The sequence below is a fragment of the Amborella trichopoda genome, chromosome 10 (genome assembly GCF_054954075.1).
Source record: "Amborella trichopoda isolate Santa Cruz 75 chromosome 10, AtrichopodaSantaCruz75HAP2 v2.0, whole genome shotgun sequence".
NCBI classification, from domain to species: Eukaryota; Viridiplantae; Streptophyta; class Magnoliopsida; order Amborellales; family Amborellaceae; genus Amborella; species Amborella trichopoda.
Genome location: NC_142345.1, coordinates 915,737 through 929,485, shown reverse-complemented (window position 1 = coordinate 929,485; position 13,749 = coordinate 915,737). Strand labels below are relative to the sequence as shown.

Here is a 13,749-nt window from a genome sequence, read left to right as displayed (position 1 = left end):
AAGATAGCATATAGCTGCATGAGTCTCAATAGAAGCACATCTTATGCCTTCTTACAGCTGCATGAATTTCTTAGGAATATACCTTATAGCATTTGTGCTTGGGTATCGTCCAAGAAACATACAATGCTTAAATCTTGGTATTTTAGGGGTGCCCTTATGATCATGTGAGTTTAAGAATCTAAACATTGCTCCAGTTGTGCCTGCCATACCTCAATATCAAATTGGAAAATGCAGTCCCTGCCCCAACACATTCACAAGGAACAAAGAGTGATGCTTTGCTTGAAATCCTATTCAATGACTTATATGTGTGAATTGCAATTGAAAGCATAACTTGCTTTCCCTCCAACCTCTATTAGAACAATAATTAGCAAAAGATAGAGCATGTAATCAAGTAAAAATATGTTTGTTACATTTGATGCACACCTTCAATATTGCATCCACATTTAAGCCTTCCAATAACTTCTCAACAAAATCACTAGGACAATAATCATTATGTACAACTCCAAAATTATATATACAAAGTTGTCACATGTAAATGCTAAAAAATCTTGTAAGTAAAGTAGTCATTTCTAGCCCCAAAATTGTGTCAACACCACACCAAGAATGGTGTTCTCTAACATATAATCATAATGATTGTGTAAATTATCGAATGTTACAACACGCCAATATGAAATATCCGACTCCATGACTTCTGTGACGCTCATATGTGCTCCACAATTGCATCTTCTCAATGATTGATATCCGACTGCATGACTTCTCTGACGCTCATATGTGCTCCACAATTGCATCTTCTCAATGATCGATCTCTTTCTCCTTTATTTTCAGACAACTCTTTGTTTGTTAAGTGGCTGCCCTATGGCAAACATAATATCTTCTACTTGTGTACCCGTAAAAAAGTACTCAAGTTTGATTTTGAGTACCTGCAAAAAAATGACTCAAATAGATAATATTGATACAATAGAGATTTTTGGGGCTTGTTCATTAAAAATTATAATGGCTATGTAAATCAAAGCCACAAGGACTTCCATTTGGGCCAAAACTGGCTGAATTCAAGCAAATATAATTCCAGTCATACAAACAAAAAGAAACCTAAATCTGATCCTGCGTCTAGAATTTAATGATGACAAAAAGTTAAACATGAAGTTAACTGATCCTGTGTTGACGAGAGCATTTAGGGGATATATTCATAACAGGTAATATATTCATCATTCCTGGGTGCAACAACTAGCCTAAAAGTCTGTCAAATTTAGATTTAAATGACATTAGCAAATTTAGACAGTTTCTATGAGAGATATCAGCAGCATTTTGCAACTTGCAACTTGAATGTTAATTTAAAGATGCCAAATATAAATATTTAATGTCCATGAAAGGGAAAGAGCAAAGTATAGATGGGACTGAAATTGATTTAGCTCACTATGGCACCTTTGGATGGAAGGCCTTGCATCCAAACCTTGTGGTATATTCACCTTGCAAGGACTTGTACCTGTGTTCGTGATGCACACAGGTATGGGGCATCAGATTCACCTTGCTGTGATAAACAGGATTTGGCCATGCGATTGTATTATTAAGAGACAACAAAGTCCAACACTAGTTACTAATATCCATTTGATGATTGAGTAGCCAAAAAATGAATAATGACTTAGTTGGCTGAATGTGTCTACTGAAGCAAAACAGAAGATCAAGTCGCAATCAATTTAGTGAATGGTTAGTGAACAAGATGAAGAGTTCAGAAGAATCTGTGCTAGTATGGGTGATATGTCTAACACAGGTATGACATCCAAACAGAATCATCCATGTAACATAGAAAACAAAGAATACCTCCTGCCCCTGTTCTTAGGCATACAGTATTCAAAATTAAGTTTCATTGTTCTCTATGTCAGTCCAATCCAGACCTTTGCATATTAGGACCCAAAAGAGCAACCAAATTCTAGGCTCTCAATAGGAGGTTCACCACCCAAACACAGTAGCTCCTCATGACTGTGGTCTAAAAGGAATAAGAACCAGCCACATCCCCTAATCCTCTCCTGAATGACCAATGCTCTCTACCTGCCTGCCTCAAAAATGGCAGCAATTATGCTTGTCTCATATACACCAGAATATAGGAATGCTACATAAATTTCACAAAGGAGAGGCCCTTGTTGCCAACATGTCAAAAATGGCCCTACTGTATAGGGCATCACCATCTCCAAACCAAAAAGATGCAGGACGTAAATATCAAATGACATAGGCATACACAAAATGGATGACATGATTGTATTATCCATAAAGTACAACTACCTTCAATGGATATGACAACTACATTTAATCAGTTCCATGCGAACTAGAGTGATATTAGAAGAGTTTTTCCAATTAACATAGGGATTCAACGTCACTTTCGCACACTGCAACAGAGTGTAAATCTCTCTCTCCATTATAAACCATTTAAGGGAAAAGCATGAACGATTAACAAACTAGCCTAACCAATATTCTAAGCCTCACATCCTTTCTCCAATGCCATTGGAAAGGCCAATCATAAGACTTAAACCCCCATTTTCTAAGTCAAAACAATAACAACAAATGAAATATGTAAAATGCTTGGATGCATAAGAGTGCTTCAATATGGGTAACCTGAAATCCTAGTATGCAAAATACTGAAACTGTATATTTAGTGTTGCTGCCAAAGAAAACTCAGGAAAGTAGGCCCCAATTCCAAAGAAGGTGATCAAGAGGAGGCCTCATTTCAGAATAAAAATAAAAGAGAACCCCAAGTAGGCCTTGATTTCGAAAAGATAATCACAACAAAAGTTCTCGGATTTCAGGAAGAATTCCAAGGGAGAACTTCTTAAACAGAGCAAAGGAAACAAAACCGAAAAGAAAAACAAAAGAAAACACAAGATTGTCGAAGTTGAATTCAAGCAAAACCTCAAAACAATAGCATTTTTCTTGGGCACTTGAACTAGAGTGAATTTATTGATCTACGGGATTTAAAACACACAAATCACAGAAACCGAACAAAACCCACGTCCCCAAATCCATAGAGAAAAACATGCTATGAAGAAAAACCCACAAAATTCTGAAGTTGAATCCTACCTAAAACAGAAAAAACCTAATTGTAATGTATACAATTTCGCTTTTGCAAAGTAAAAAACCTATATAGAAAATCACACCAACCGAGACAACGCATTTACAACCAATCCATGGGTTCTCAGAAATGGTAAGAGTACACTTGAATTTTACAGATTATTCCCATCATTTTGCTTATAAAAAATGAATTGAGAGAGAGAGAGAGAATGGCAATCATAAGATATTCTTACCTGGTTTGAATGGAGATCTCCTGGCTGGCTTTTACAAGGCATGAGCTGGGTCCACATCCATGGCTGGAAGGGCGAAAATTAGGGCTTTCTCGAGTTGAAAACCAAGGTCTCGAGCTTTCTGTCGATGGAGGGAGAAAGACGGGAGGGAGTCTTAGGCGAGGTTAAAATTTTAAAAGTTGTTCGCTTTTTATTATTGTGAAAATAATTGTCACAATAAAATATAAGGGCTGAGTAAAAATGTGGTCACCAGGGGTCTTTGAATTGGGGTCGTTAACATCCCAAATCTCATATATATATATATATATATATATATATATGCGAAAATAAGGAGCGATTTCATCTATCTTCATCACCATCAAAAGTTTATCGTACAGTTACAATTATCTAATAGTGTCTCATTTTTTATTTATTTTTTCTACAAATCAGAATGTCTTCGAATTTTGTATTAATAAAAAAGAGGTGAATTTACGGAAAATATAAAAAAAATATTTTACATAAAAAAAATTGATCAAAATACCCTCCAAAAGTTTCAAAGGTATTTTTGTTATTTATTTTTTATAAATTTTTTTTTTATATATTTTTATTAGGTGCGCTTTACTAAGATGTTTATACATTCTAAATTTCAAGTAATTCTGATTTATAGAAAAAAAGAAAAGAAAAATATGACCGTGCGATGAACTTTGGACGGTGATAGAGTAGGTAAAATTACTGTTTATTTTGTTAATAGGCGTTGGGAAGAGTTTTCCTATATATATATATATATATATATATATATATATATATATAATCATAGATCCACCTAAAAAATCTATCAAAAACGTTGTTTTAATTTTGAAAAAGCCCTCTAATCAATCATCTTGACATTGAGATCTATGACTATGAAAAAAAAAAGTTTTTGAATATCAGAAATAGTGCATCGTGCAACATATTATCTAGACCGTCCATTTTCAAGATTCTCATATATTTATAGGTCTACTTGATTTCAAGTTTTTGTATAAGGTTGTGACCTATAGAAATCACACTCAAGTTTTTGTATAAGGTTGTGACCTATAGAAATCACACTCATATATCTATATATATATATATATATATATATATATATATATATATATATATATATATATATATATATATATATATATATATATATATATATATATATATATATATATATATATATATATGTGTGTGTGTGTGTGTGTGGTTTGTATAGAACCGAGGCTCTAAACAATCAAATTAGAGCTTACCTTTAAATAATGTCAAGAAATGTGGTTTCAATACTAGAAATCTTTGTGATAGTCTTAAAATATATTTTCATATTTATTTATAAAGTTTAAAGCTTCAAAAATAGTGTAGATCGACAAATCTATGAAAACTTAAAAATCTTGAAAATTGACGGTCTAAAAATACCTATTTCCAAATCTTGAAATCCATTTTTTTCTCATATCCATGCATCTTGATGTCGAGATGCTCAATTTGAAGATATTTGGGCATCAAAATAACCTCTTCCAATAAATTTTTTGAGGTAGGGTCAAATTTGATCCTTTAGAGCCTCGGTTCTATATAAACTTTTCCCGCCTTGTATGAAAAAGTTCATATAAGGTTGCAACCTTAAAATGTAGAATTAATGTGCACCTCAATAATCCATTAGAAAAAGCTATTTTCATGTTGAAACACCTTTTGATTGATGATGATCTCGACATCGAATTGTATGAATATGAAAAGAAAAAAAGATTTTGAGTTCCAAGAATAGGGCATCTTGCAACACATTATCTGTACCGTCTATTTTCAAAATTTTAATGTGTTTATAGATCAACCTGATTAAAATCATTTTTGGAATTCAAAATTTATAATTAAATATGAAAATGGATTCTCATGCTATCCGGATAATTTTTTACACCAAAATTACTTTTCATGATAAAATTTGGACGTGCCCCTGCTATTGAAAGGGGCAATTTAATTTCAAAAATTTTGACTGTTTTGAATTGGGGGGTTAAAAGCAAGAAAAAGCATCATTGGGTTGTGAGTGTAAAAGTCTTTTAGAAGTCGAGAATGTCTACAAAGCTCACTTTTGGGGGGAGGAGGTGGTAAACCCTACGGTGAGAAGTAGCAATGCAATGTAAAATTGTAAAAAAAAAAAAACAAATGGAGAAACCAATTAAATAAGAACAACAAAAAGAATAATAATCAAACTCACAGAAAGCTTCACTACACAAAACCAATAACCATTCATTTCATTGATAACCAAAATATCTTCTACTTAGAAATAAAGCAGTATTCCCCATGTCAATATATGCTTTATGATGATATCTATTCCTCTAATCTGATTAAAAAATCAATTTCCTATATTCAAATTCCTTCAAGCTCCAATCAAATGCAGTGATGGGAAGTCTGATACTCTCTGGCTTTAATCGCCATCGTTTTCGTCCTCGTCCTCGTCCTTGTAGATTTTGCATATCACCCACTGATTCAACAAAATAACATGGGTATTGGTTTAGATGTAGAAGTGATAAAATTACAGTTATCATGTTCTATCAAGGTTTAGAAACTTGTCTCGGCTAAGCTACTCGGCCTTTCTCCCAAGTAACTAGGCTTGAGTCTTGGCTTCAGCTAAGGTACCTGCCCTTCTTCCAAGTAACTAGGCTTGTGTCTTGACTTGAGTTTGAGTTGTACACCCAAAAAACGTTAAAAAGGGTAAATGTTTAAAAATAGTTAAAAATAAAGAGATTATAAAAAGGAAAAAGTTTATATAAAGCCGAGGCTCATGAACAATAAAATTAGAGCTTACCTCAAAAATTTTACTAGAAGAGGTTGTTTTGATACTCGAATATCTTCAAATTGATCATCTCGACATCAGGATGCATGGACATTAGAAAAAAATGGATTTCATGTATTGAAAATAGTGCATTTTCTAATATATTTTTCGACCATCAATTTTCAAAAATTTCAAGTTGTCATAGATATGTCGATCTACACTATTTTTTAAGCTTTAAAATTTATAAATAAAGATGAAAAAATATTTTAAGGCTATCACAAAGATTTTCAGTATTAAAACATAATTTGAAGGTAGGCTCTAATTTGATATGTATTGAAAATAGTGCATTTTCTAACACATTTTTTGAACATCAAATTTCAAAAATTTCAAGTTGTCATAGATATGTCGATCTACACTATTTTTTAAGCTTTAAAATTAGATGAAAAAATATTTGAAGGCTATCACAAAGATTTTCAGTATTTAAAACTTAATTTGAAGGTAGGCTCTAGTTTGATTGTTTAGAGCTTAGGCTCTATACAAACCGCACCCTATAAAAAATATCCTTTTTTTTTGGTTATTGGAAAAAAACCTCAAATCTTCTAAAATGTCATTCATACCCCTTTCATAAGTTATGTTGACTAACATACCCTTCACGGTAGTGTTAGATACATGAAGGTCATCATGGTTATCTCAGGGCCATGATAGTTATAGAGGGCTCAAACCCTCTTCGTGTTGGGTTTAAGTCATCACGGCTATTTTACCTTCTAAATCATTACGGTACTTGTAGAAACATGATGGTTGAATAGAGGCAAAGCCAACACGGTTCTCTTACATCCGTGATGGTTAAAAGTTTATCGTCACCTTCAATTACCATCATGGTTCTGAGATAACCATGATGATCTTCATGGACCTAACACTATGGTTCTGAGATAACCATGATGATCTTCATGGACCTAACACTCCATTGAATGGCATTTTAATCAAAATAATGCAAACAATGAAGAAAAGGAGTATGAATGAGGTTTTAGAATTTATAAAAAAATATGCATTATAGAAAAATTTGACATAAATTTTGAATATTTGAGAAAAATTTTAAAAAGGAAAAATATGCAAGTTCTCAAATCATCTTTAAAACTACCAAAATCATCTAAAAATTTATTTCCAACAAATACAATGGTGTTTCATACGATGAATTGTATATAATAAGTTCATTGACTTTTAGTGTAAGGAGGTCATAATCACTCTTAATAATCAATCCGACAAATTGGGTGTGTCGCAAAATTCGAAATCTTTTTTTCCGACTTTACGCCTGATCAATGATACACATCCAACCACTCAATTTCTTATCAAATAGTCAACAATAAATATGACCTGATCATACCAAAAGTAAATGTTCTTACTATGAAACAACATATATCAACACACTTACCACTGTGTCAGTTTTTTCCTCATTGTTTTGGTGGTGTTCACATGTTTGCTTGTGACCCTCATGCTGTCCTATTAGAAAGTGCTCATCCAAACACCAATCGGTCATTGTTTCATTGGGATCTCTGAGAAAATGGACCAGTGTGTTCTTTGTGCCAACCAAATTTCCATTGCTGTCATGGATGGGTTGATCAGTTTCAATTGCCCTCCAGCATCCTGTGGTTGTATCACACTCGTTGGGCTTCTTATCACTTGTTGAGGTTGAATAGAAGTACCACTCATTCTCTTCAAAAAGATCTCTATCTATTCAAGTTTCATCAGTAATCATAAAAATTAAATCACAATACATCAGTAGATCAAGTTTCATCAGTAATCACAAAAATTAAATCACAATACATCAGTAGATCAAGTTTCATCAGTAATCATAAAAATTAAATCACAATACATCAGTAGATTAACGTGCGTTGCACATATAAATGTAATGAGATAGAAGAATGACAAAGACACTTGAAAGAGAAAAATAAATCATATATTTTGATATAAAATATAAACACATGAAAAGCAAAAATAAATTAAAAGAACAAAAGAAATGAAATACCCTTTAAACCAATATTATTTGCTTTCGAGTGGCAATATTTGTCACATTAGTATCATCTCTAATGGAACATGAAATTCGTTCTTGTGATGGCTATGCATGGTATTTCCGATCGTGACTTCCATTCGTATGAATATCAAATTCCAAAGTTTATCTTGTCACGGGCCAAACCAAACAAGAAAACTTAGAATCTTTTCCCTTTTTACTTACCTTACCCCGATAGACAAAAAAGGAGATAATTTTCCATTTTTTTGTCCCTGTACCCATTTGTCATGAAACAAGTAGCTCATAAATCGAAATTGGAATTGGCTCAATTTGCACAGTTAGAAACCTTTACACGATTCACTTCTGATCTCGATAAAGCTACTCAAAATCAATTGGCTCTCTCTCGTACAATAATGTTTCATATTTTTAATGTTATCTCTATACATATTAGGAACATATGTCTTGCTAAAATCTCTTTCTCTCTCAACCCCCGCACAAATGAAATTTTATATTTTTAAAATTTTAACTAAAATAAGTAAAAATGTTTAGAAAAAAGCCAATGAAAAGAAAATTAACCAAAATGCCCCAAAAAAAAAATTCATTGATAAAAAATAAACAAAAAATAAAATAAAAATAAAAATAAAAATAAATAAAAGAAATAAAAAAAATTAAAAAAATAAAAAATAAAAAATAAAAAATAAAAAAAAATAAAAAAAATAAAAAAAAAAATAAACAAAATAAAAGAAATAAAAAATAAAAAATAAAAAAATAAAAGAAATAAAAAATAAAAAATAAAAAATAAAAAATAAAGAATAAAGAATAAAGAATAAAAAATAAAAAATAATGAATAAAGAATAAAAAATAAAGAATAAAGAATAAAGAATAAAAAATAAAAAATAAAGAATAAAAAATAAAAAATAAAGAATAAAGAATAAAAAATAAAGAATAAAAATAAAAAATAAAATAAAAATAAATAAAAAAAATAAAATAAAAAAAAATAAATAAATAAAAGAAATAAAAAATAAAAAATAAAAGAAATAAAAAATAAAAAAAATAAAATAAAATAAAATAAAAAAATAAAAAAATAAAAAAATAAAAAAATAAAAAAATAAAAAAATAAAAAAAAAAATAAAAAAAAAAAGTAAAAAGTAATAAGTAAAAAGTAATAAATAAAAAATAAAAAGTAAAAAGTAAAAAATAAAAAGTAAAAAGTAAAAAGTAAAAAATAAAAAAAAAAAATAAAAAAAAAATAAAAAATAAAAAATAAAAATAAAAAATAAAAAATAAAAAATAAAAAAAAAATAAAAAAAAAAAAAAAAAATAAAAATAAAAAATAAAAAATAAAAACTAAAAAATAAAAAACAAAAACTAAAAAATAATAAAAAAAATTAAAAAATAAAAAATAAAAAAAAAAAAAAAAAAATAAATAAAAAAAATAAAAAAAAAAAATAAAAAAAAATAAAAAATAAAAAATAAAGAATAAAAAATAAAGAATAAAAAAAAATGAATAAAAAATAAAAAATAAAAAATAAAAAATAAAAAATAAAAAATAAAAAATAAAAAATAAAAAATAAAAAATAAGAAGTAAAAAATAAAAAATAAAAAATAAAAAATAAAAAATAAAAAAAACGAAGAAATCGAAAAAAACGAAAAAAACGAAAAAAACGAAAAAAATGAAAAACACGAAAAAAACGAAAAAAACGAAAAAAAGGAAAAAATGAAAAAATGAAAAAAATGAAAAAATGAAAAAATGAAAAAATGAAAAAATGAAAAAATGAAAAAATGAAAAAATGAAAAAATGAAAAAATGAAAAAATGAAAAAATGAAAAAATGAAAAAATGAAAAAATGGAAAAAATGGAAAAAATGGAAAAAATGGAAAAAATGAAAAAAATGAAAAAATGAAAAAATGAAAAAAATGAAAAAATGAAAAAATGAAAAAATGAAAAAATGAAAAAATGAAAAAATGAAAAAATGAAAAAATGAAAAAATGAAAAAATGAAAAAATGAAAAAATGAAAAAATGAAAAAATGAAAAAATGAAAAAATGAAAAAATGAAAAAATGAAAAAATGAAAAATTGAAAAAATGAAAAAATGAAAAAATGAAAAAATGAAAAAATGGAAAAAATGGAAAAAATGGAAAAAAATGGAAAAAATGGAAAAAATGGAAAAAATGGAAAAAATGGAAAAAATGGAAAAAATGGAAAAAATGGAAAAAATGAAAAAATGAAAAAATGAAAAAATGAAAAATTGAAAAAATGAAAAAAATGGAAGAAATGGAAAAAATGGAAAAAATGAAAAAATGGAAAAAATGGAAAAAATGGAAAAAATTTAAAAATGAAAAAATGAAAAAAAAAAAAGAAAAAAAAAAAAAAAGAAAAAAAAAAACTAAAAAATTAAAAATAACTAAATGAGGCAATGTAGATTACCACATTCTTACTTCTCTAAATGGGACAATGTAGATTACCACATTCTTACTTCTCTAAATAAAATCTATTCCGCATGTTCTTGATGAAAACTATTGAAAGATATAATTGGAAGAACCAGTAAATCATACCTGTGGAAATTGTCTTCTATGTGGCTATCTCCAATTGAATTGGAGAATATAGATTATTATTATCTTACTTCTAATGTAAAAAAAGCAGAATCTATATTATTTGTTTTATGATGAAAATTATTGAAAGATATACCTTGAAAAACCCATAGATCATAACTATAGAGATTATCATCTATGATAGAATCAATTGGTAGCGGCTTCGAGGCTTGTTTTTTAGTTATAACTTATCTACACCGTAAAACTGAATTGGACGATATAGATAACTACAACCTTACTTCTGTATGTAAAAAAAGTGGTATCGATATGCCATTTTAATTATGAAAACTATTAAAAGACATACCAGGAAGAACCCATGGATCATAACTATATAGATTGTCATCTATGATATAATCAATTGGAAGGTGCTCTGAGGCTTGTTTCTTAGTGAGGAAATAGGTAACGAGCTGTTCATCTGTTGGAATGAATCGAAATCCTTGGGGAAATCTCACTTTTGGTAGCCATCGATCAGGAATCTGCATCTTAGCCATTCAATCGACGAGAATCCCTCCTAAATCACCAATATGCAAAAAAATCAATATCTTCCATTTTCTCAAACAAACCCAACAGATATAAACCACAGTAAATTTACTTTACGAATTACAGACAGTCTAGTGGGTGGGAACCCAAGCTCACCTGGTTCCCACTGGTTTATTTCTTCATATTATTCTTTTTTGTTTTCTTTCTAATAATTTTTCATAGAAAATCGACATTTTGGTTCCGTTGCGGTCCGGGTTTTACAACATTGTCCTCAAATGAGGGAGATATACAATACTACATCATGTTAGGGACTCCCAAAACCGATCAGAATATGTGAACCTACCCTATCTGGTTCTTTGAGGAAATGTTATATTGAACCTAAATAATAAACCAAAGAAAAATCTATCAAAATACCCATAAAAAAAGAACTTTTTATCATTCTATCTATTTATTCCAACTCAAGGTAATCTGTTTTTTATGAGTATTTTGAAATTAAATCAGAAGACACAGGTAAGGGATTAAATTGTTAATCTCTCATGGATAATATGATAAAATTTCCTAAATTGAAAAAAAATAGAACTAATGAAAATCGAGCGAGTCCGTGGGGTCTATTCACCCGAATCGATATCCCAATGGTTTCCTTTTGAACAGGGCGATCAGCCATTGGAAATTCCTTATTCGACTGGATTGTTGTCTGCCATAACAAAAAATAGTTCACCTCAAACACTTGTTTTTGTCTGCAGTAATCCTCGATTCACCAATCCAGATCGGCAATTCACCCATCCGTGTTGATGTATACATACAACTAAAATTAAAAAATTGAACACCAGTGGAATCAGGCAATTATGGGCTTCCAAGGCCCCAATAACCCGGCTTACCGACCCGGTCCCGAGCCAAACCCATCCATATTGGGACTGGCTGGTTCTATAACCAAAATTTCTACAGGCAAAAAAAAATAATAAAAAATAAATGGTGGGAAAGTTTTCTACAGGCACCACAAAAGAAAGACAAGAAAGTTTTCTCCATAATCAAAATAAAAAAAGTAAAAAAGAAATGAAAACTACAGAAAGCATGTACAAAAGTTACCAACAAAAACGTAAAAACAAGAAAACATTGCATTCAGGAAAAAAACAAAAGAAGAGTAAAAGAGTGATCTATATAATAAAAAGAAGAAAAAAAAAAGATAAAACAAATAAGATAAAAGGGGGTGAGGTACAATACCTAGAGTCTTGAAAGTTTTCTACAGGCACCACAAAAGAAAGACAAGAAAGTTTTCTCCATAATCAAAATAAAAAAGTAAAAAAGAAATGAAAACTACAGAAAGCATGTACAAAAGTTACCAACAATAATGTTAAAACAAGAAAACATAGCATTCAAAAAAACAAAAAAAAGAAGAGGAAAAGAGTGATCTATATAATAAAAAGAAAAAAAAAAAAAGATAAAACAAATAAGATAAAAGGGGGAGAGGTACAATACCTAGAATCTTGAACTGGTTATATAATTGTTTGAAAAGGTTGGAATCTCTTTGCAGAAAATAGACTTGATCTGATCTTGAGGGTTACGTTTCAGGGCTATATATAATGCATGCCATTCATGTTTAAAATATAAATTTTAGAGAGAGAAAGTTATGGAGAAGAGAGATATCCATTCCTAAGTTGATTAGAACACCTACTCCCAATACGAATAGGAGGAGAGAGAGAGAGAACGAATCTTGATAGGAATAGGAGAGAGAGAGATGTAGTTCTAGATTGACTCGGAATCGTTAGAGAGAGAGAGGAAGAGAGATGTAGAGAGAGAAAAATGTAGAGAGAGAGAACTGTAATCCCAAGTGGACTAGGATTCCTAGTCCTGTTGGAAAGGAAAAGGAGGAGAGAGAATGGGATTCTACTCCTATTGATCAGACGAAAGAGATTCTTCTTTGTAATTTTTTTTTAGTGTGGTTTGTATAGGGCCTAGGTTCTAAACAATCAAATTACAGCCTACCTTCAAATAGTATCGAGAAATGTAATTTTAATATTGTAAATCTTTATGATAGCTTTAAAATATATATTCATATTTATTTATAAAGTTTAAAGCTTTAAAAATAGTATAGATCTACAGATCTATAAAAACTTGAAAATATTAAAAATTGACAGTCCAAAAATATGTTACAAATACATTATTTCCAAAACTTGAAATACATTTTTTCTCATGTCTATGCATATTGATGTTGAGATATCGATTTGAAGATATTTGAGCATCAAAACAACCTCTTCTAGTAAAATTTTTGTTGTAGGCTCAAATCAAATTTGATTGTTTAGAGCTTCCTGTAAACCTTTGGCTTTTTTTTAGGGAAAAGTTTATATAGAGCTGAAGCTCTAAACAATCAATTAGAGCCTACTTCAAAATTTCCATTAGAAGAGGTTGTTTTGATACCTAAATATCCTCAAATAGATCATCTCGACATCAAGATGCATGGACATGAGAAAAAAAATGGATTTCAAGTTTTTGAAATGGTGTATTTTGTAACCGTATTTTTTGAGCGTCAATTTTCAAGATTTCCTAGTTTTCATAGATCTGTCGCTCTACAATATTTTTTAAGTTTTAAACTTTATAAATAGAGATAAAAATATATTTTAAAGTTAT

General features: G+C 29.3%; 1 protein-coding gene and 1 long non-coding RNA gene across 3 annotated transcripts; both read right to left on the bottom strand.

Moving 5' to 3' along the window:
- Nucleotides 1-364: 364 nt before the first annotated feature.
- Nucleotides 365-3,567, bottom strand: LOC148779983 (uncharacterized). The gene is made up of 2 exons (XR_016043435.1): nucleotides 3,294-3,567; nucleotides 365-920 (listed from the first exon to the last, which is right to left on the bottom strand). It is a non-coding gene; the product is annotated as an uncharacterized LOC148779983 (long non-coding RNA).
- A 1,933-nt stretch (nucleotides 3,568-5,500) lies between these two features.
- Nucleotides 5,501-12,952, bottom strand: LOC105420177 (NAC transcription factor 56-like). 2 transcript variants are annotated; one of them, XM_020663515.2, is made up of 4 exons: nucleotides 12,601-12,952; nucleotides 10,949-11,155; nucleotides 7,478-7,776; nucleotides 5,501-5,757 (listed from the first exon to the last, which is right to left on the bottom strand). In XM_020663515.2, exons 2-4 carry the CDS (start codon nucleotides 11,133-11,135, stop codon nucleotides 5,701-5,703), a joined length of 543 nt encoding a protein of 180 aa, XP_020519174.1. In that variant the 5' UTR covers nucleotides 11,136-11,155; nucleotides 12,601-12,952; the 3' UTR covers nucleotides 5,501-5,700. The 2 variants fall into 2 exon arrangements, with proteins under 2 accessions (XP_020519174.1, XP_088706433.1); XM_088850307.1 differs by lacking the exon at nucleotides 12,601-12,952 and adding an exon at nucleotides 11,741-12,593.
- Between the last annotated feature and the right edge of the window lie 797 nt (nucleotides 12,953-13,749).

Coding starts and splice junctions, on each gene's coding strand:
- LOC105420177 (XM_020663515.2), bottom strand. CDS start 11,135: ATGGCTAAGATGCAGATTCCTGATCGATGGCTACCAAAAGTGAGATTT. Junction 7,777..10,948: donor TGATCCATGGGTTCTTCCTG/GTATGTCTTTTA, acceptor AAACTTGAATAG/ATAGAGATCTTTTTGAAGAG. Junction 5,758..7,477: donor AGGAAAAAACTGACACAGTG/GTAAGTGTGTTG, acceptor TTGTTGAATCAG/TGGGTGATATGCAAAATCTA.